The 25,222-nt window shown below is 34.0% G+C and overlaps 1 protein-coding gene across 4 annotated transcripts in view; it reads right to left on the bottom strand.

Annotated features, from left to right (window-relative positions):
• Positions 1–25,222, bottom strand: part of LOC105836798 — a 283,568-nt gene that overhangs the window by 46,926 nt on the left and 211,420 nt on the right. For all 4 annotated transcript variants that reach the window (XM_028189400.2, XM_012681084.3, XM_012681085.3 and 1 more), the window contains one exon: positions 6,853–6,980. In XM_028189400.2, coding sequence (XP_028045201.1) covers positions 6,853–6,980 — 128 coding nt within the window. The remainder of the gene's footprint in view (positions 1–6,852; positions 6,981–25,222) is intronic.

Genomic DNA, 25,222 nt, shown 5'->3' with positions numbered 1-25,222 from the left:
TATTTGTTAATATTATTGTTACTATAAATTGAAAGTAATTAGCCAATCGTGAGTTACTTTAAGCGCGTTATTAACAAGCAGCAAATATCTTCCTGAATGTCCTCACGACGACGTCGGCGTTTTCTCGTTTGTCGGAAGTGATGGTGCGGTAGGAAATAAAAAGCCAGCAAGAAGACGAAGTTAAATGAACCGGTCTGTAATCGAAATCGACAGGCGACCTAGCGTCTCTTCCTGAGAGAATTTTCGGGCTCCTTCGAGAATACTGCGGGACTTGAAACTCTGTCCAGAGCCAAGGGATCCTCGTATTGAGCGTTACTGCACGCGAGAAATTATCCCGGAGCGACGCACTGCTCGCCGAGCGTGATTTCGTTCTTAAGAGATTTTGGGATTCCCGAGGGATTGTCACAAGAGACCGCAGGACGCCGACCAAGAGAGTTAACCCTCGGTTCCGCATCGATCATTCGTAACGAAATGGAAACCCGAATAAATTACTGCATGCCATTTTCCCTCTTTCTTAATTGTGTATTTTTTTTTACATTCGACTGTCACGTCGTAGATTCTTTATTGCAAGTTTGAATTTTTTATTGTTAATTTTAAGTTAAAATAATACTTGTTTACAGATCATTATTTATTTTATAAAACATTTTGATGATTATAAGAATCAAGAAACAACTGTACTGTCGGAATTAAATACTCGTAAATTATGATTTCAATTTTTAATAAGAAATACATTTAGAGAATATCAAATATCAAATACTACTTTAAACTTACCTACTGAATATTTTTACTGGAAAAAAGATTTTTTGAAATCAACAAATTTACTTTTCCAAACTTTATTAAACGTCAATCAATTCGTTCCATTTGTTTAAATGTTTAATTTGCTGTGGAATTAACTCTGATAACCATCCGACATTTTCCGAATAAATCCTTCGGCGACGTAGAGGGACGAAGGGGAGTATAGTGAGTTGAGTATAGAGAGTAGACAGAGTCGTAGTAGGCGTTACACACACTAACAGGCTACACACTTCAGAGAGAAAACAAGCCGTAAGTTACAGGGCATGCGGGTGCCGATTCGTCGATTCCCCAGTACGGATTCACGGCATGCAGAAATACGACATGCGGTGCACAATTTCCTGGTGCGCTCCACCCCGCAGGATCGTCCGGGAAGCTCATCGCCGCCACCTTGGACTCGCGCTTCATCCGTCAAGCGCGCGTGTTTCATATTTCACGGTGCGAACAATCTCGACCGATCGCGACGTCGATTCGTCGCGGTGGATTTACGACGACAAAGGAAAATTGCGGGTGTCGATGCGAGCGATCGAGCCCTGTCAGACGTTCTACCGTCGATCCCATAATACAAGGGACTGATAAGTTGATGCGCCACGAGTCCGTAATCGGATTGACAAAATCGGAAAAGATTCCAAATAACATGGAGTTAGAACAAAAACGAATAAATACGATACACACAATATATGATCGAATACGTGTGCTCGCATCCTTATTATTCAAAGGTTGCGGAGGAAAGGAAATAAATAGGCTACAAGATCCGAAGATATCCCGTTACAAATTCGTAATACGACCGTTAATATTAAAATAGCAACTAAGAATCGTACAATCACGAATGTAATGCAGTAAAATTCCCGCGAGATCGCTTCGTCTCGATAGCGTTCTCCATCTCGTCGATTTATCTCGTAGGCGTTTGTCGATGGGGCGCAAGCGATCGCGTCGCGCGTCGAAATATTCATGACACATATACGCGACGGAAATATATGTATGTACGCGGGATCACAGGCGGATGGGACGAGAGAGAGAGAGAGAGAGAGAGAGAGAGAGAGAGAGAGAGAGAGTGAGAGGGGGGGGGGAGAGAGAGACTCGGGGATAGTCTCCAAGGGCGGCGGCGAGGATATTGGTCTCGAAACGCGAATTCTCCAAGGGTGGAGCGCGTTCTTATAGGGGGTGCCGAGGTGCGCTTTCTCATGCAGACATTTCTCTCGTGCGTTCCGGGATTTCGAGGATCGATCCTCGCGCATCCTCGGGCCTCCCTCCATTCGGAACGGACGTCTCTTCCCTTTCGTGAACCGGACCGGCGGAGGAGGAGGACCCTCCACGCCGAACCTCTTCAAGTACTGATCGTACGTCTTGAGACATTCGATTCTGAGCATCATGCGTTCTGCTACTTTTTTTCTGGCGTGCCTTCGTTTTATTAACTTCGAGTGAGTAACGTGAGATGCAATAGACCTTGTGACAATCAGGCTAGTTAGAAGCCTTGGTGACATTTAAAATGAGATTACGACGTTTACAATTTAGTAGCTACATTTTGTACATTTTCGTACTTTCATACATCGCGAAAATATCGTAGCTCCTAAATATCGGCTATATAAAACACCTCACGTTGTTCGAGATATTGCACTTTTAGAATGTTATTCATTCAGAAAGTGCGACAATCATCGGGGTAACAGAGATTGCTTCTTTACTGTGTATTATCAAGGAGAGAACAGTTTAATTTTTATAACATCAAGCAAGATTGTTATAAAAATAATAAAGGCTTATCATAAAAGTCAACTTAAAGTTTTATGTCTTTACTTAAAAACTGGCTGTTGTGTTGTGATGGTAAATATTTGTATTTGTAATCAATCTACTTGTTAATTTGTTCTATTGTGAAGTTGGATCTTGAATCTTTATATATATATATCACAAATTGTCGTCATATATTAATAACTTTTTAGAGAAAGAGTAAATAATTGAAATAATTAAATTGTTGTGTAATTCAAACATGTTAAATCGTAACGAAAACTGCTTTTTGTTTGTTCGATAAAACTATTAACAACACGCTATTAAATATTAATAAAATAATATCACGATTCGCTATTTTTTATTCAAACAATAGACAGTCAATAAATTGTGACAATAATAAGAGAACTGTATATTTATCAATTAAATGTACATATAGTATTTCTAATGTATTTACAATTTGCGAAGACGTAATCAAATAATCAAAATATACGTGATTAAACGTCATAATAATAAAATATCAAGTTTTTACATACTATTCTAATGACGTATGTTTATCTTTGGAGATTTGATCATTTGTAATAAGAAATAATTTAATTCGGCTGCAAAATAGTTCAAACGTTTATTATAAATTTTGTGTTCGAGAACGGCATTTTTTTCTTTTTTTGCTCTCCTTTCTCTTTCTCTCATTGTTATTCATACACCTACTGTCTGGTTGTTCGATAACTTGGGGTAAGAAGAACGGAATGCCGTTCCATTTAAAGTTGTGCTTCCAATCTCAATTCAAGATCCAGGTTTACATATTGGGCGAATCGTTTGGTATTAAGGATTCCCATTCAAGCTTGCATATGACAGTAACGTCAAAAGTAGCAAATTAAAAAATTTTTGAAGATCAAAATTGTAAGTTTTTAAAAATACAAACATTAAATTATAAACATCAAAAGTGTTTAAATTTTAAAGACAAAATTTGCTTTTGCTTTATTAAAGTTTTAATTTATCGAAATCTAATTTATAGATAAACTAAAAACTATTTGCAAATAAAAATGTTATATATATGTATAAGACATAAAAATGTTGTTTAATTTGTAGTCAAGATATAATTTATGTGTTCAAATATTTCTGCATTCTGAAAGTAATTAATTGCGTTATATGAGAGAATACATAAAATCTTTGACAGTAAGTAATTAAACTTTATGCAAGAGGTAAATGACATCTAATTTTAGCTTGAAATTCTATTTGTCAATTCCCTAAAATTTTAAAGTTTCAAATTTTTAATGAAATTATTCTTTCTCACGAAATAATGATTGTATCGTGAACTTATGTTTTAGACTTGTTTGATCTATACTCCATAGATCAGTTAAAAAGTAATTTTTCAAGTATTTGCCACCTGACCTCGATACCAATCTCATTAAATTGTATTAAATTGTATGCTCATAATTGTTGACTAAGTTGTCATCGACATAACATACGACATTTAAAATTAATTCGAAATTGTAGCAAGGGGACGCAGAATTTCTTTGTTTCGCGAGTAAAGTAGTTTGTTGCGTCGAGAGTTAAACTGAATTGTTTGTACATTATGTCCGTAGTGTCGAATGTTAATTACGTTATAACATTGTTACCGTAATGATTAATTGTTCGTTTATGTTTTCGTGCTGAAAACTGCTCTCGTCCAGTCACGCATTCAACAACTGTTAATGCTGTTGTAGAGTGTATATGTCGCGTTCATTGCTCGCACTATGCATCGTTGGCGCGATTCATTCGTCAAACGCAACGCAAGAGACATATTTGTCACACATGCGTGTGATGCGTGTAAGGATACTTACGTTTCATGCGTGCGCTGCACGCTTAAGTTTTATGTTGTCTTAAATTACAATTGCGAGGCACGGGCGGAAGCGTCATCGATCCTGGATGTAGAGTTGATGATCAAAAAAAGTGTAAATAAATAAAAATAAAATAGTGTAAAAAGTAATCTAAATAAACTTCAGTAATTACATAGCTTATAAAATTATTAATTTCTACGTAAGATTTGTACTAATTTTTGGTAATATTATAAATGACATCGTTATTATAATATTAAATAAATATATTAAACATTCTATTTAATTAATTAGAATTAATTATTTTATTTTTTTACAAGTTAAATTTTAAGAAGTAAAAAAAAAACAATTAAAAATATTGAAAGATATTAAAATATAATATAATTAATATATAAAATATATAGTAAAACATAATTTTGATAAAATTATATTTTTATTAGAAAAATACTTGTTTTTAAAATTATTGCAGCAAAACATCTCTAATGTATAGGTTATTATCTACCTCTTAAAGTTAGGATTCATTGTTATCCTCTTTTAATGCCTGCATCTCCCTCTTTAGTTAATTACGAAGAAAGCTTATCCGAGGGTGAGGATAACGTTCTCCGACGAGCCTTGAACACCGCGGTATCGCTTAAAAGTAATTGCCCCGTCGAGCAGCATTCTACCTCGCTCGCAACTTTGATGCCAGGGAAAAAATGAGAGAGTAACAGGAAGTGGCTTCAGTTTAGTATACGTCAGTTCTCAGCTGGAACTCCGTTTTAAACGCGAGACTGATGCTACAATGAGTCTCCTCATTTATGCACTTTGTTGATAACAAATTTCGCACTTTATTACAAGAATTTAAAAATACCGGAGATTATGCAAATAAATGTGATTATCATCGTAGTATATTAATAAATTAACTATCTTTTAGAAATTACTTCTTACATCTTATTCATAATAATATTTTATTATATACCTGTATAATATTTTTTAGTTTTCTTAGCAAAATATAAAGGAATGCTGAAATGATGGTTGAATTTGATCGAGATCAATAATGCACAGTTATTAGTGCACATTATTAACCAGATTTTGTATGTATTTCTTTTTTAGATTTAGAAATTCTTTTTCAGAGTTAAATATTCCAGAGTTATGTATTAATATCAGTTTGTAAATTAGACTTTATACCTAGAATAAAAACAATTTTCTTCTTGTTACTGTATTTATCGACTTTTTATGCGTATATAACTTAAATTTTTGTAGAACAATTTTGTGTCAATTAGGCATCAAAGTCTAACTTTAAGAACTCCACATTGTTTGTTCCTGTCATCTACGTGTTCAGAATCTTGAATTTCGTGAGAACAAATGACAGATCTCTTATATGAAGCAAATATTGTTATGACGTGACAGCTCCACACGCCATTCTTGACTAAGAAATGATAAAAAAACCATTAACTACAAATTTTTTCTTGTTTTTGACATAAATTCCGCAAGCTAAATTAGTAATACATGTACTTTCATTCTGAAGAAGAATTTCTAAATTTATAAAAGCAATAAAACGTAGTAGTTCTGCAAAAATTATTGCGTTTCATCGGTAAAACTGACCTGCTTCCATCCTCTTAAATAAAATAAGCCTTTTAACTAATAATAAAATAATAATAAAGTAGATGGTTTTTATCGAATGATAAAATACTATCGGTGATACGTTAATGATATTAATGTTCGTTACATTTTATTTTTAGTTTATACGTTTATAGGTATGTTTATATGTAAGATATTAAATACATTTAAATTAAATAAAATTAAATAAAAAATGGAAAATTTAATTTGGTAAAATGTAATTAAGTTGTTTTAAGATAAAATTTGCACATTGCAAATCTGTACGTTGCAATAATTGTAATCTATATCCAGGATCGATGCAAATGCTTCAATGCATACATTGACAGAAAGAAATCAAATACGAATTCTGTACAAGATACACACAGACAGACACGCAAGAAATCCCTTAAACTCAATGTAGATATAATATAGAAGAAACTTTATATATAATATATATCCAAAATTACTTCACAACATCAACAATCGCCTTTCACAAAGTGCTAATATAATTGTACTTGTTCATTCATATCACAACATTATGTTCAAATCCCAATTTATGGTAAAACTTATTAAATAAAATTTCTCGTACACGTAGTTACACATCCCGTTACGTGTGCATTCAAGCACATCATATAATAAAATTAAATTTGACAAACTTTTCAGCCGACATTAAATTTGCAAAAGATATTTAAAGCAATGACTAAACTACATAATACATTTTTATTTACAATGACACAGTAATTAACCGAGCATTTTAGTATTTGACAATAAATTAATAGAATAAGTTAAATTTTTATTCTTTAATTAAACTGTGATATTACTGTTATGCTATTTGTTGACAGGATACACAAATTTAGTATTCCACAAGTAATTACATGTACGATGAGAATATATACGAATACACGGATAGACAGAAAGAGCTTTACGAATTACATATTGGACTCACCAACACAGGGATTATGGTTCACTGTCGAGAAGATCTTATCGCATCGTCGCTTGATATGATTATTTGGACATATGCATCCAAACATTGGTGATAGTCGCAGTTGTGTCCAGGAATCGTGGCAAGCATCCCTAAAACATTAATAGAAAATACTTTAAATACCGATACTCCAAAAATTAAGAATTATGTGTGTACAAAATACGTCTCATGTTTTGAAGAAAAAATATATATATAATTTTTTATATGTAAAAATAAACGGCACAAAATAATAAACAAAATATATAATATAATGTAATATGATAATAAAAAAACTTGGAACATATTGAAATCCTAACTTCATAAATAAAAGAAAATTGTGTGCTTCGCGTTTAAATGCAAGATTTGGAATCGTGTTAATAACAGATTGCTGTGGTGCATTGTAATCGTGACCCACCGATTTATAAATATTATTAATTAATCGGGATGTATTCCCACTTCGCCTTGGGCCGCGTAAATCCCTCGTGCAAAGGATTAATGACTGGCCATCAAATATCGGCGTTTTGCCAAGTACATCGACCTACATCTGGTCCCCAGTAGCCGTTAATAAATATTAAAATACGCAAACTCCGATATTCACCGAGCTATCGTACTATCGATATTTCGCTATATTTTTGCACATGTCTGTGTTCCAATAATCCGCGGTAATTGCAAGACATTATCGATGCGATACATATCGGAATTTCAATACGCGCATAATTACGGATTGCTATCTTCGATATACTATAAAACAGCATGTAGAAGCAACAGTATACCTTTTGTAAATCGTAATTTTTTTTACATATAAAACACCAAACTGTACATGATTAAATGTCTTCTAATAAACCATCAATTTTTATGTATAAAACGTTAAACTGTCTATAATTAAATTTTTTAATAACTCAGAAAATATTAAACAAGCTATACAATTTCCGATTGAGTTTGCAGAAACTCGATACCACTAAAATCCTATAAAATACGATAAAATTAATATGAGTAAGAATAACTTGAAGCGAAAAAGTACTAAAATAGTTGCATAAAAGTATGTAATATATACATAATATGTAGTTTTAATGTTTTATTTTGTTTAAAGGTTTAGCCATAATATTATTAAAACAGTTATATGTATAAAGTAGAACATAAAAAAATTCACAATTATACTAATAATTTATTAATATTTTATTTTAATTATTACAGATAAATATATTACTTCTATTACTTTTAAAAGTTCGATATCAATAATGCATGTATTAATATAAAACTTTTAAAAATACAAAAAGGAAAAAACTTTAATCAAAATAAATAAAAATTCTCATTCTATTATATTTGTTACATTATATATTATATACATTATATATTTTTATTATATTATGTTCAAAGTATAATAATTACCAAATATTATTAAAATATTTGATAACAATTATCAAAAATATAATATATAAAATAAGTAAATCCCGAAAATAAAAAAGAAATATTCAAAGAATTCATTCTTTCTATGTAGACTTCTACTTATTTTTTTCTTTTTATCTTATCAGTCCAATTCACGTGCGTGCATTCTACAGATTATAGATACACCAAAAAACTTCCATCATCAAAGCTATAAATCGTAGTTTTTTCTTTTTGTCGTGAAACTTTCGTTAGTTTTGCAGGAGTCAATCGTGGGTTATACCACGCCTCATATCTGACACGAGAACCCCGATCGAGAACTAAAACGTACTCAACTCTTTCCTCCATTTTCCCGTTGAAAGTAACGGAGAAACTTTACGTGAATCCAGACCAATTGACTTTCGAACTTACACGAAAACGCTTAACGGACCTTTCCTGCACACCGACAATCCGCCACGAAGTAACAGCTCGATGCAGTTCGATGCACTGAGCGATTCAAGTTACTTCGCTAATGATAAGGAATTACATTAGATCGTTTTGATGTTAAAAAAGAAAGAATCGAATCAAGTAAAAAAATAAGCGTTAGACATCTTATTTATTAGATATCTAATCAATAAGTTGGATTAAAACATATCCAGAAAAAATTTTACTTCTGAAATATATATTTGAGAGAAGAATAGTAATTATTTATATGATGATATAGAGAAGCAATTAATGTAACACAACAAAAATTAATTAAAAAATTGACAATAGTAATAATATTATTAATAATAATAACAACTGTGCAATTGATTAAATTTGTTGGCTCTTTTAAAAACAAGGTTTTTTATTCATTTTTACATTCAATCTATGTTGAATACATAAATTTTTCTTGTTAAGTCAATGATACTGGTCACTCTTTCAATAAGAGAAAAAAATATGGATGAGCGCAAAGGAGGACCCGGTAAAGGGAAATTCGACGTGGAGACTCTCGAGCTCAAAATTATTTGGGTTAATGGCACACACGCTACGGTGAATCTTGCTCGTCGAATTAGAGGTCAAAAGAGGTAAAAGCGAGCGGACGGCAAAGCTTGAACCAGAGAGACGGGATGAAGGTAGGAGCGGAAGATGCATCAAAGGGTGCAAAGGTTCACATAAGATCGAGAACGCAAGTCACGTTTCATTCCGCATCCAGTGATTTTGTTTGACTTCTCTTTCTCTCGGTATGGACGATGTCACCAAATATTTTCATTGTTGTATCGTAAAGTCCTGAAGTTTTTATTGTTATCTTTGTAGAAATCACTTAATTAACTTGAAAGCACACAAATAAATATTTTTACGTAATATAAAATGTAAAACATCAAACGTTATTAGTTTTTGTTAATTTTAAAAGTAAAACATTTAATTTGCAATTACATTTATGTATTAAATCATTTTTTTATATATATAAAATACAAAAAAATTATATGTATTAAATGTTTAAAAATAAATCTGTAGATACTTTGATTTCTCAATTTTGCAATAATATTTTAACCCTTTCTTTCATGCTACCTATCGTCACTCTGTTACCATTACACCTGATCGCTTTGCTACTATTGCATTCATGTGACAGCTGCGAACTTCGTGCAGCACCACACAAAGTTTCCACAACGAATTTCGCGACCCAGTGACCCGAGCGTTTACGCCATTGGTGCAAATAAATCGCGTCACGGCGATATGAATGCACATAACTGGCTAAAATAAGAAACAACGGAGTGGAGATTCATGATCCTCATATACCGAAATCCCTGACCCCCAAGGATCCGACGGTTCTGCATCTTATATCCGATCGATAAGTGGCGTATTCGTTTCCGCACCATTGAGATTGAGCAAACTGTTTCGAAGAAAGTTTGGCTTACGGAACAATTTGTTCTTCAAAGTAAAATCGCTTCTTCTAAACTTTCCTTCGTTTCAAAAGTTTTCCAAATTTTGTAAAAAGATTAAGAAATTCTTTACAAGACATTGATTTTTGAAGATACGATCGATACAAATACAAAAGTAAGATAAAAAAAGAACTTAGAGACAAAATTTGAAAGTATAATTGCAACGTCTTTATTAAAATTTTTGTAAGAACTAATTTAATTTTTTTTCAAGTATTATTAATATAAACAAATAATGTAATATAAATTTCATTAAAATCAAACGCTGCTAAAAAATGTAACAAGCAGCCTATACTTTTCTAATTAATAATATATTGATCTAATATATAACATGTAAACTAATACCATTTATATTATTTAACGATGCTGATTATTTGGCTGAGATATTTAAATAACTACTGTGTTAGGATTCCGCCAGGCGTAAAATCGAGTTCCGGTTGAGTCAGATGAGACTGAGATTCGCGCGGAGGATCGATAGTGAAACGAAGTGGTACAGACGCAAATTAGTCAGCCGCTTCTGTGAAGGAAATCGCGATGGCCGAAATATGGGAGTTTCTACAAAGTGTCGACGACAGACACTCGAGATGTCATTTCCTAGTGTCCTACAACCGGTAGTTCGGTTTCGAAACCATAATCCTTCGTAATATCACATGCCTGGGTAATCAAATTTATAGAACACCCGCACAGAATATAGGAAAATTTAGGATCAAATCCTAAATAATTATTTACAATTAATTCTTTATAGTTTTTCTTTAATATAAGGGAAGGAAACCTTATGACCCTAGATGTTTCTTAAAATCAATATTCTTAAATAGCTTATCAATTTAATTTGTAATATTACAAATTTTGGTTTCATGTAAGGACTATATTTCAAGATCTCTGAAACTGCGATGCATAAATGTTTATAGCCTTTTCCCTAGCTACGCTAATAATGAAGATTATGAAAGTAACTTGTCAAATTTTTATTGGTATAATTTACTTACCTTAAATGTAAATAAATAATACTTATAATAAATTAAGTTTTCAATAGATGTGGCATATAATAACCAGAGTTACCCTAAATAATTACAGGCGATACCGCGATCAATATCGGTGATGTTAATAGCACGGTAAAGAAAGAATATTTTAAATGACCAGAGCGAGAAAGAAAGAAAGACACACACACATCAGTAAAAGAAATCTTACTTGTTAACATTTAATGTGAAAAGTGTAAATTAATAATGTTTAGTTTTTAAAAAACATCTTGATCTATATTAATTTTAAAAAATATATACATATACACGTGTGTGTGTGCGTGTGTGTGTGTGTGTGTGTGTGTGTGTGTGTGTGTGTGTGTGTGTGTCTGTATGTAATTACATTTTTTTTGTTTATTTGTATGAGAAATCTAAATCTCTGAAAGGAGATTTATAGCGAAATAGATTTTAGTATACGAAATATAGACGAATATTGCAAAGGAAATCGCGTGAAAAGCACGACTTAAATTCAATAAGCGCGCGGTGTCCTGAAATATTAGTGCGTGCTTAATATTCAGTACGAGTAGGGAAAGGTCAAAATTCGTTTAACATCGCTACATTTAGCCAGAAGAGATATTACAATTTTCGTAATTTGTTCATGATATAAAATGCAAAATTAATTCTCGTAGATATTGTAAGCTGTTTAATAATTCATTAAACAACATTGACTTTTTGAAGAAAAAATTACTAGTTATCGAGATATTTTAATGAGAAGTTATTTTATTCACAAAAACTTATTTTTTTAATACACATAATTAAAGTTTCCTATAAACAAGACCTTTTTTTTAAATCTAAATTATAGCGCCAATCCTTTAGGAATGTCACACACAGTAAATATAATTATATTTTAACAAGAATAAGAAACGAAAAATATAAATATAAATACTTAGTAAATAAAAAATGTCCGCAAATAAATCTAGAAATTGTTTAATTTTTTTAATAACAAAATATTAATAAAAGCTTATAAAATTCTGTTTTTATATGTACTTATATATTGTATAAGAAAAATCACTATGCTTAGAAAAAGAAAAATACTGAAGACTGTTTTTGTAAAGCAATTTGCAAAATTTTATAAATAAAAAGTGGGTAAAGTATTTTGATTTATATTTTAAACAATAATCCTTTGCTCATCTTTAATATTATTAATATTAGAATAAAAGAGAGATAAATGTAAAATAGAAAAAATAAGTATAAAAAATGTAAAATAAAAAATATAATATAAAATTTTCACAAGAATAAAACAAATCTGGAGATTTATATACACACACGCGCGCGCGTGTACACAAAGAGCTTTTTTATATTGTTTTTTTTATGTAAAATAATTTGTTTCTATAAAAGTAATAAAAATGGAACAGGTTTCTTAAAAGTTTCATTTCGATTTACGGTAAAATAGCCGTGTTATCGCGGATGAAAATTACAGGGTGGGTCCCATATGCAACCGATACAACCGCCATAGAGACCTATTCTGCGGTAGCCCGGGCACATTGCAAACTCACTCCACTTTTCCACACGAGTCTGACGGGTTTTCCGACGAATGTGGCCGCTTGAACATCGACAAAAGCTATGCATAGCTGGCATCGAAAAGCTACTGAATAATGTATGCTCCTATCGAGTCTTGCGCGAATGATTAACGACGCAAAGTCCGAAAAGAGATTCGAACCACCCTTTTTGCCCGCGTATCCTTCCCCTTTCTTTCTCGTCTTCTTGATTTTTCTTCGAATGCTCTCTCCAAATATTAAATTATGAAATCGATATCTATTTAAAGATACTATAACGCCTGCTCTGCACAAGACAAAACTCAATAATTTGTCTCTGCATAAAAACATATTACATAATTAACTGTATCAGTTTATCAAAGACTAAAATTTCTCTTTTCTATTAATATAATAAAAATTACGAAGACCCTCATTTTCCGTGTTATCTTTAACAGCTACTGCATTAAAGTGTCATCGATTTTCGCGTTTTAGAACGCAGCTCACAGCGTCTCTCGCAGATCATCCCCCGACGCAAGACCATAGTCGCAACGATGGAAACTGGCGACCAGTAGTTTGGCTCAGGGTGTGTTTGACAGTGGATATGAAGCCCGACTCGAGACAACCTTTACACCTATCACGTGACGATACGATCTCATTAAAATTCATAAGGTAACTCGCCAGTTCCCGCTTTAACGCCTCACGTCGTACGGAGCGCGCATTATACATTTATAGATGCCCTCGTGTATATATGTATAAAGCGTGCCGACTTTCCGTGCATCTATTCACGCGACTGTTCAATGATTCGAAATAACCAACCGTCTTTCATTTTGCATAAATTCCGTCAAGTTTACTTTGTCCTATTTACCGTTTTCCTCATAATTTCGACATTTTAAAGAAATGTCATAATACAATAAAAAAATAATTTTCTAGGTGTACATTGTCAAAGAAGCAAATTATAAAATGTTAACAATGTTTTAGTGAAAATACAAGGTAGAGCGAATACTGAAACTTGATCGAAAAATGGCATTCTGTAGAGTACAAAGTCAGTGGACGCTAAACATTTATTAAGTCTTTCTCTGCTGCTTTCTTAGAGAGATCTCCGATGATAAAAAATATCCGCGCGTACATAATTACTATGAGTTGTGTCAAGAAGCTAACTGTGTTTACTTTTATTTGTGTCTTCTCCATTTCCTCTCATCGCAATGAAAGATTGTGTCTCCTTTTTCCCTCCGCTATTCTCTCCGAACCACTTTTACTCGCTCCTTTCTTTTTCTTTACTTCCCTCGGAAAGTTACGCGAGGCAAAGTCGGCGAGCTCGAAGTTTCGCTGGAAGCTCGCAGTTGCAACTGCATTCTCCGATTGTGAGCATTGAGCGCGCGCACATACGGGAAAAGTTCGCAATTAGCACTAATTACGCTCGAATGGTCGACAATTAATTCGCACAATCTGCCCCTCAATCTCGGTCACGGTTACCAGGTTTTGCGAAATAGAGCAACGGCGCAATTGCATTTCACTTGACTGATGACACCGGGCAAAAAATATCAGCGATAATTTCATTCCTTTTGAATCATTTAATTAAAATGACACGGTTAGTCGAAGCTAAAGCGTGACTACTCATATATTAGCTCTTTTTCTTCTTTCGCTAATTTTTAAAAAATAAAAATGCAAACATTAAAATAAAAAATTGTAAATGTATTCTAAATATTTACTTGATAAATACATTATATTATTTATAATTTTATTTATATTTTAGTGCATCAATATTACGCCATTAAATTTCTGCTTATCATCATATTATACATCATATTATACATTTTCAGTCAGAATATATAGTTAGGATATATTGTATTATTTGCAACTTTAGTAATTAATTATCCTTTTTTTCAAATGGATAGCCATTGTGTATGATTCCTCGCAAATATTTATACATTTCAGCAACAGAACGCTTAATGTTCTTCGCTTAATGTTCTTCTCAATCAACGAATATACGCTTTGCATTCTAAAGCGTTCCGGGATTGCATTTTGCGAATATGAAATCGTATTTCACGCCGGGCGAACATACGAAGGCAACGGTATTCGCGATGAAGGCAGCGCTACATTACTCTTTATTCATATCCTGAGAAAGTTGCAATAACTTCAGCATCGTGCGATAAATGAGAAGTTTTATCGAAGTTCGCGCTGCACTTGTGCGGATTGCACGCGTTCCTCGCGGACCAAACTTCGATATTAACGCTAATTAAGAACGAGATTAATTTCGGTACAAGAACCACCATCCGGTTGATAACTTACAAAAGAAGAACGATGAATTTAGTCAAGCGTATTTAATTGCAACGATAACAGCTTGCAATGATAACACGCTAAAAAGGTGCCTTTAAGACACGACAATATTTAGTATTAAAAAAAGATCACATTGCATCGAAAGTTATTCTAATTATTATTAATTAGCTAGAATTATTTACTAAATTAATTAGCTAGAAATGTATAATCAAACGGCTGAATAAATCCCGAGCTCATCGAGCCACTTCGCATATAACGCGATTTCGGTCTACTTTTGTCTAATTTACGTTGCCCCAGTTTGCAGAGATAATAATTCCGCGCGCAGGAATACAAAGACAAACGTGCAATGCGTTGCGCTAATTTACTAATCGCGTATTTGTAATCGCTCTTGTGACCATTGACAAGAGCCGTATCTCGTTGCTATCGCCCTCCTTCGCCGCGACGCGCCGGAATTCGCGTTGAAACCATCGAAAATCCCATTACGGAACTACGGCGTCGTAATTATGGCGTGGCGGGTCGCATACGTGCCGTACGTACGTAGCATCCTGCCGTGTGCTCACACATCGCTGTGTGTGCGTGTGTGTGTGCACACGGGCACTCGTCACGGCTCGCAATGCGACGAGAAATTTAGTACACGATAAGGTCGTTGCCACCAAAAGAGCGCCCGCGAAACTATGGCCGATTTTTGGGGAGAGATAGCCGAAAAATGGGAGTGGTAAATTTGAAGCTTTCCCACATAGAGCACTCGCTTTGTGAAAAACGAGGGTTCTTCTATTTTTCCCGAATAAATGCGCGTCGGAATTTCAAGCATTACTAGTTTTCCGAATGCGTCATTATTTATACGGTAGTGAAAGTTTTTTTTTTTTTTTTAATCTCCGGGGAACGCGTTTTAATGCGCGTGCACATATATACTCGTCACAGCTTGCAACATGCCCGGAGATTCGTATCGCGATAATGTCGTTCATGCGCAAAACGCTTGGGAAATTACGGCTGATTTTTGAAAAGAGATATCAGAACGACAGGAGTGTAAAATTCGAGGTTTTTGAAACTAATGCACGTAACTTTGTAAAAACACACACAAAAAAAAAACTGGTGTTTTCTCTCCTGCGGGATCGTCACCGCGACGTTTTTAGGAAATGCAATGTACGAAGCTGCATTCAACGCTCGGGGACGGTATGGGATATTCGGGATTCATCAGCGTAATGCGATCACAATGATTAAGAGCAGTGGAGTGGACGACGTTGGTAGTGAGAGAATAAGCAAGCGAGAGAGAGAGAGAGAGAGAGAGAGAGGGGAGAGAGGGGGGGATGAAGAGAGGTTGAAATACACGGAAAAGCGGTGGCAGGTGGAAGAGACCCGTTCTCACCTGCATATTGTATGCCGTATGCTGCGAGTTTACCGCACTGAATTACCACCGCCCCCCCCCCCCTCTCCCGTAGCGGTTGCTTTCACGGCGCGCCCTCGTTTCCGCCCCCTCAGATCCACCCCTTTCGCCCGTTTGCGCGGTTGTGTATGCCAGGCACGAGACTAACGCATAAATTAACACTTTGCCCTCTTCGTTCCGCCGGACCCGGAAATTCTTCGGGGCGCCGGCTGCGCTCGAATCCTGGTGTAATTAACCTTCAAGTTAACTCCGCGTGTCGCGGTTACCATTGTTACCCGGAATCTCGCGAATTAGGGCAATTCCGGGACCCGCGAGCGGGATATCGGCTCTCAATCGCCGAGGATTGCCACGGGATTTCGTTTGAGAATTGCGCTGATGGATGATCCTCTACTTAATTTCGCTCGTTCCCATATGGCCACGTACTAAAAATAGTTACGTTGATTAGATAATAAAAGATATAGATAGATAAGTTGAGAATCTAATCCTAAACATAATTAAATTTTTTGACAATGTAGACTGTAGAGTATATTGTCAATACCTGTACATTATATATTAAAATGTAAAAATATACGTGCAAATCTGATAAGCATATGACAATATAAACGTTACAGTCTTCGACTTGCTTCGAAGGTTGGAAGAAGATACGCAGCGTTTCCTTCAGAGTTTCCCGTTTTAACCTTCAAGTTTCATCATACTGGGATGCAATGATGCATCTCGATGCATGCGCGTAATTCCCAGTCGTTCTCGGCGTCAGGACGTGCGTAAAAAGAGTAGTAGAGAAGGAGCTGGACCGAAAAGGACGCGCGCGCGGGCAAGGATGCGGGATGGCGCTTTCAACCGCATTGCAGAATTACCCGGCCAAGTTCCTGCTCGGAGAGCATAAAACAACCGCCAGCGGCTGCTGGCCGACGCCAAATTTATGACGCGCTTATATGCCGAAATGGAAAAGCGCATGGGAAGTCGGTCCTTACCTAACTTCGCTGCCGGCCGGGTTGTATCGCTTGATTTTATCGAAACTTCACGCGGCGATTGCGAACCGCAAGGGCAGAATTTATGAAAGGGCGCCAACCCTTTATACTCTCATACATGAATTCCATCATCTCAGTCTCTTAGTATCTTGAATTCAATGTATATTTGACTTTTAAATTAGATAAACAGGTTCACCAAAAATTATCATAAAAATAACCGTATGATAAATAAGTATTCTTATAGCCTTGTCTCCCATCTTCTATACAATAAATATATTAATAATTATATTTATAATTATATCTGTAAATAATTATGTAGGACTTTCAAGTTAGCTGCCAAAATATTAAATGTTTTCCATCCGCACGAAATCTTTTTTTCCATGCTACATAAAAATTTAAAAAATTAAAGAAACTTTTATAAGACTTTAGTTATAATATGTATATACATTTATATATTGCCTATGTTCATCAGGTTTTTCCCAGATTGCTTACCCGTGACTTTATATATTTTTCTTATAATGTGAATTTTCTAGCACCTGATTATTAGTCTACAAGAATTTTACAAGAAAATAACAATTTATATTTACTCGAGTCCTGATATAAAAAAATAGTATCATCCCGACAGCTAAATCAAGCAAGCCCTTATTAAGAGCCCATAATTTAATTCAATTCAAGTAGCCTAATACAATTGCGACATTTAAACATCTTTTTCATGTCGAATTCTTCAATTACTTGTTACAACCAATGGCAATTGATCAGTAAAATGTTGACAGTTAGATCGCCTCTTTTCCATATTGCTGACAGATGCGACGCCATGCGCAAAATCACGTCGACGTGGACAGCTTCATATCGGTTCCGAAGAGAAGGAAGTTCAGCCTTTACCGAACAACCGGTCATGCTTCTGGCTTTGATGGGCCATTCTGCTATGGGCGTCTATGCTTGCCAGCTACCTGGCTTTGTCTTCTCTCCTTATTTCGCGTGCAATTCCCATTGTAAGTGCGACTCCTCCGCGGCAGGAATCGCGGCCACGTCCGCGCCAGTTTCTCGAAATGTAACTCCGTAGATCGTGACTGCGCGAATCCACCCGAGGGAGACATACATTCACCGCTACGCCATTTCCATTGAAACTACCTCGATGGACGCAACATTGAAGATTAGCGTCAAGAATGTAACGCGAAAAGTCTAAACAATACCGATATTTTTAGACTCTTAGAATTTGCAAAGTTACTGCACGTTTTAATTTTCAGATCTTCAAAATTTTGTAATAAAAAATAGTTTTAATGTTAAAAAATTTAAAGTCATATAATGTATTAAAAAATTCTAAGTCACCATATTGAGTTGGCAATATCAGTTCTCAATGTGTAAAAAAATGCATGAATAAAATGAGATTTAATTAATTTCCATTATCATGAAAGATTATTTTAATCAATGATTACATCTCACATAAACTGATAACTCCTGTTGAAGTTAACCCATGCGAGTAAATTGATGCAATGACATGAGAATTGTCATAGTTGATAAGATCACAGGATACATAGTAAACAATAGGATTATTAAATTAATTATCATTATCACAAAAGAGAGATTATTTTAATCAATGATAATCGATAATTCGACAACTTTTATCGAGGTTAATGCACATGAGAAAATTGGTGCAATGATACGAGAATCCCCACAATTAATAAGATCACAGCATTAGTAGTAAACAATGGGATTATTTAATTAATTGCCATTATCATGGAAGATTATTTTAATCAATAACAATATCACGTAAACTGACAACCCCTGTCGAAGCTAACGCATGTGAGAAAATTGGTGTCACGCGGTCGTATCATACAACCTATTATACGCGTTTAAACGCTTTCCTAGTTAGTAATGCAAATGTCGCTATTATAATATTATTATACGTCAATACGTGTTTTATAACATCATTTAATATGTGTTTTACGACGTATCTGAAATTTAAAAGCTGTGCAATCTGATGTCATGTCACGATACTAATGTTATGTTTCCATCAAAACTCACGTCAAAAACGCAGTCGTATTTGTTCGGAGGCTATATAATCGAGATGTAATGCGCACGATTTCGTTTACTCGATCGATCATCCGCGTATATCCCGGAACTTATCCCGACTGTCCGTGGATCAGTCTGATCCATCAACGAAAGATGAATCCGCCACTCGTTTCACAACTTAAGATTCGCGTGCCGGGAGAAACGGTGAATAAATCAAATCGCAAATGCGTTTGACGTGTGGTCAGATTGCGAAGTTTTCCGCAGAATTGGCCGCAAGTCGAGCTCTATCATCTAGAAGATCGCGCGCTCGTTTCGCACCGTACACACGACTCGATTGCACCGCGGGAGTTGTCGATGCATGATTTTTTTCCGATTGATTGCGCTAACGCGAAAATTGTCACACGCCGTAAAACGATGTGACATTACGATGCAACGCATTATCGAGAAATTTTATTCCGATCTATCAGAGATCGCTGAAATAAAAGTAACCTGATGTACAATAATAATACTTCAATTTGTTGAAATACAACATTTATTTTGCGATTGTTTAAATATTAATTAATATAATAACAGATTTCTAGATATACTTAAAGAGATGTGTACTTTTATTTAGCGATATATCATAACACATATGTATAATTATTATATTAATAAATAAAAATATGAAAAAAACTAATACCTATCTTACTAATTGTAAGTAATAAACTTATATGGTAAACTTTAGAGTAAATGTAAACTTGACGAGACGATGCACGACAGACCGCAAAATTTTCTGATCATTCCGCGCATCGATCGGAAATTAAGCAGGTCCAAGTAGTCGCGTAATTAGTCATGTAGTCCCATAGAGAATATGCGGAGAAGTTCGAGGGGACTGAATGAAGGAGGGATCTCAAGATGGACTCGAGGGATTTGCGAATCCGATCATGGAATTAATTTTCGACCAGTGGCATCGGAGCAGAGAGAGGGAGGGGGATTTAATGGCATCCCGGAATCAAAAGTGATAGCGCTAATTTGAAACTTTGTCCATCTCACTTTCTCATATTCCGTAAATACTCGGTCGAAATCGAAGAAAAAATTTTATATATAACAACTATAGCTATTACTATAGTAACATAAATTATTTTAAGAAACATAGTGTGTGTTTGATCTTGCAATTATTTTAAAACATTTAAATATGTGTCTATTCACATATTTTGAGATTTCTTTTTAAATTCTATTATTTACATTGTTAATTTGTTCAGATTAAATCGTAATATTTTAAAGATTCGAAATGGATGACAAAATAATTAAAAATTAAATATTAATCATCTTTATAAATATGTAATATTTAGTGACGTTTAAAGAATTAAATTAATTTCTGCGGTATTGTTTTTATAATCAGTAAAATAATAAAATTAAATATAGATAAAGAAAGATAAAGTATAAAATTGTCGATCTTTTTTTATATTTAAGCATACTTTAATCTGATATTGATTTTCGTTTAACAAAGCTTTCAATATAAATTATCTCTTTTTTAAGTTTCCTATAAATATTCCCATAAAAATAATATTAAATATTTTTTCATACTTTTAAATATTTTAATAGTAGAACAAGCATACTAAAAATTACAGTATAAACTTTTAAAAATTAAAAGTAAACATTTCTATCTGCTTTTGATATTAAAACTTTAGTGTCTATTAAAATATTATATTTTTATTCTTATACTGTAAAATTTATATTAATAAACAAACAAACAAAAAAACAGAAAAAATATTTCTAAATATTTCAAATACTACGAGAGAAAAAGTGGCAGTTGACACTCGATAAAGCCGATCAGGAACATATAAATCAAATCACGTGAATATGGCGGAGCTAACAGTTTCTATTTTTTGCGCAACTTTCTGAATCAGGGGAAGACGAACGAGACGCGATTATCCGATAAAAACTAGTCGTTTGAAATCAGGCAAATATTTATCGGGCAACACGAGCGATCGTTCGGTTATGCAAAAGCGGCGGCGCTATTGTCACGATCGGACATTAACGGATGGCTTCCGCGGCTCAACCATGTATAAGATGCAACCATTTTTTCCCAGGCACCGGCAACTTTTCATTCTACCGCACGCCGCGATGCATTCGAGATGCTGTATTCGATCGTGTGCGATCGATGCGTTCCCGTCGACTAGTCCGACTTGATATTTAATCAAAATTGCTTACGACATTTCAATAACATTGAACTAAATGTATGTATATGTGCTATCTCTGGCAGATTTTAGGAGGGATGGGGAGTTAACCTCCTTGTTCCAAATTAAAAAAATTTAAGTAAAATGATGCAGACCGATTAACGTGAGCGCCTGTGGGTCAAATTATTATGCATAAGATTCACTGTATTCAAACTGTCTGATATCGAAAAATTTTATTACTCCCTTCCCCGCATTATTGACGTCAGAATCCGCTAGTGTGTACTATCTTTATTGACCTGTTACTTACATTTTATACACACATATTAAATATTTATTTCATCATTTATTTCTTCACACCGTATAATTCTGTCTAATAAACAAAAATTAAATTTGAAACCAAACAAGATTACGTTGTCACGTCAAAGATATATTATTCTTTCACTTCTACATTTATATGCCGTCGCATCATTTTCGTTCATTATTTCGGGAACAGCTTTATTTGAGAATTAAGTGAGAAGAATGGCGAGAAGAAAGAGGAGGGAGAGCGTCAAAGCGAGAGTAAAAGGTAGAACCGATTGTTCGCAAAAAGTTTGTCCTTCGTTAGGAACCGCCTCATCGTCATCTTTGTTCGTTTCGGTGGGCTTATACGTGAGCCGCATCACCCGCTGCAATTACGCTGACCTCGAAAAACTCGTTAATCTGGAAGATAATCAGCCCGCCGAAATGCAAGCTCGAACGCGCTACGCCGGCTCGACGGAACCCATTAAGTTTCCATACGTGCGCAGAAAATTAGCAAGATAAATCCGCGATGTGTAGAAACGCTTGGCGAAGAGAGCGAAAGTCACGATCGTAAATTGCAAATGCAATTGAAGTTTGCATTCTCGTAAATCTTCACGTATATTGTCATTTTCTAACGATACGGCTTGATATAAATTTTACAAAAAGAAGAAAAAAATGCCATTTTTTATTAAAGACGATCTTAATGCTTAATAATATTTCTGTATCAATTATAAAATACATTTTTACTGTTCTATCAACTACGTGCTGACACTGATTGTCGAGCTTGGAACGTAATCGTAAACCACAACTAGAATTAAACTAATTGATTAAACTGATCGTTAATTTTAGCAATAATATCACAAGCATGCAATTACTTAATTAAAGGGAATAACTTTCCAAAAATTTTAATTTAATAATAGATTTTTATAAGTATAAAATCTAGTTATCCAGATAACTTTATAAAGCCATTTATTAGGCTTATGGCAGAGTATTAAACGGAATTTCTCGGAAATGGAGGAAACGGGTCGCACGCATTATGTATAGCTTGGCTAGATGATACAATAGTGGGCTTGGAAATCCCATATGGATTATTCTGCGAATGATGGACTCGGTTGACCGTCTGTTTTCGTCACTTCCAGATAGCTGCCTCGCAGCGATTTCTGTGTCAAGCAAAGTGCACGCACCGAGCGGACCGGCATTCGACGCATAGTGAACGTTTGCCAAGTAATTATCGCGGTCACGTGCTCGCCGTGTAATTAAGAAAACGTACGAGTTGCTCTGCTCTCTTCATATTTCTCTTGGTAATTTTTTTTCCTCCAACTAAACCGGATTAGCGATTTTCTGTCCAACACGCAGATGCACATCGCGTAATTCAGCGCGAATTGCACGCGTTGCGTGAAATAGAGATTTTTACGCGAAGGTTATTCGGCTTATGTGAAAACTCTCGCAGTTGGAATAAAGTTGACTATAATAATAAGCTGTATTCGAATCGTGTTGTATTTAAACCGTCTTTATATAGTAATTTCATATAGAACGTAATCTCTAAATTAATAATCAATGAAAAATCAGTAAAGTCGGTCAAAATACGCTGATTTTTAGTGGTATATTTATAACTTGTCAATCAGTGAAATAAATACACTGATCTTTTAATGATTATACACTAATTCGGAAATAAAAATTAAAAGATAGTAAATACTCACTAATTATTACAGCTATAAATATATCACATATAATCAAATATTTAATAAAATTCTGTTATAGATACAAAAAAATTGAAATTTTATCAAATATTTTATCAAAACTTAATAGTAATTGTAATCTAAGTTTAATTATTATTATCAAACTTTTTTTTTCAGTGTAAATTACTCATATTATCATACACATCGGCTATAAAAGCTAAAAATTATAAAATAATGCATTATTTTTCATATTTTGACAGCATTTATCGAGTTTTGAGTCCAATTAATGAACATTTCAGAATTGGATGACAATTTATGTTATTAATTAATATTGAGAGATTATTTTCATGCAATAATACTGGCAAATTGTTTGATATTTTAACATAAATGATTTAATCACTGATAGATTAATTTACTTAAGTACAATAATCGAGATTTAGTACATGATATTGTCACTCGATTCATCACATTTGGAATACTTTATATTACACAAATTAATATTATTAATTGTACATTCAGCTTCATATTGCAATATCATTTTTCTTTATATATATGTGTGTGCTTGTATATATGCAATATAATTTCAAATTAAATATATTTATATACATTTAAAATTTTGAAAATTTAATTATATACAAGTCGCACATGGTTATCGTTTAACACTTACTTTATATTAATATTATTCATTTATTGTTATTTGTAAATAACTTGTGTCTGAGTAATGATATAACGTTGCTATTTATTCCAGAAGATTAACTCTGCAAGAAGTCCTGCGAGTGGAATCTTGATCCGCTCGGTAAAAACGAACCGGCCAGCCTGTACCGAGAGCTGCACTGGAGTAAGGACGAGCTCTTCGAGACGGAATTGAAGGAACGAAGAACCGATGGAACGAAATTGCCTGCGATGTACGATGAACGTGGGGTGAGGTGAATCGCGGGCTGGGTTAGGTCCCCGACCTCGTTAAGACACAATAAAATTGCACGGCGTAAAAAAAGGCCGCGAGGCAGAGATTGCTCCGAGCGATCTCCTAATCAAGCTCCCGCCATCTCACAGCCCTTGCCCTTTTTTCCTATTCTTTTTTCTTTCCCACAATCCGAACACTTATTATCGCTCGCGGTGTCGGCTTCGATTTCGATCAAGATGAACAGAGATTCGATCGAGATTTCAGCAATATCCTTAGATAACTAAATCTGTACGTATTGTAAATATGTGTTGCATGTTACATTAGTAGAAGTCTAGCAACAGTCGAGCATAATCTGTTATTTTTCTAATATTGTTAGGAATGTATTAAAAAACAAGCAAGTCTTACATTATGATATCATGATAGTAAGTATGCTTCAATCTGCATTTCTGTTATATTATGGCTGATAAATCATAATGACAAAAATTGTCGAAAAAATTATATTCTCAATTTAATAATTGTATTTTATTTTTATATATATTCTCTTTTAAAACAGACATTATTAAAATAATTTTCCCAACTTTAAAATTCTTCTAAAGTATATTATTCATAGAAATATTCTTCATTTTTATAAGAATATAATCAAAGTTATAATAATATAATTTTTGCAAACATCAAATAAAACATGATCTGCAATGAAATGTAATTTTTCAGAAATTTGTTAGAAAAAATATTACATTAACGTATTAATATTAATATATTCTTCGTCTCAAAAAATATTTTAGAAGAGAGAAGACTATTCTCCATTAAGGATATGTGTTAAGAAAGCTTTCTATTTCAAGAATACAATTTTTTTCGATTGCTCTACAGTTGTAATCGAATTTGTTGGTTTATTTTGGGCATACTGCTAGCATTTTGCTATCTGG

The sequence above is a fragment of the Monomorium pharaonis genome, chromosome 4, assembly GCF_013373865.1.
Source record: "Monomorium pharaonis isolate MP-MQ-018 chromosome 4, ASM1337386v2, whole genome shotgun sequence".
Classification (NCBI taxonomy): Eukaryota; Metazoa; Arthropoda; class Insecta; order Hymenoptera; family Formicidae; genus Monomorium; species Monomorium pharaonis.
The sequence above is the reverse complement of the archived record's forward strand: the minus strand, read 5'-3'. Positions and strand labels throughout refer to the sequence as shown.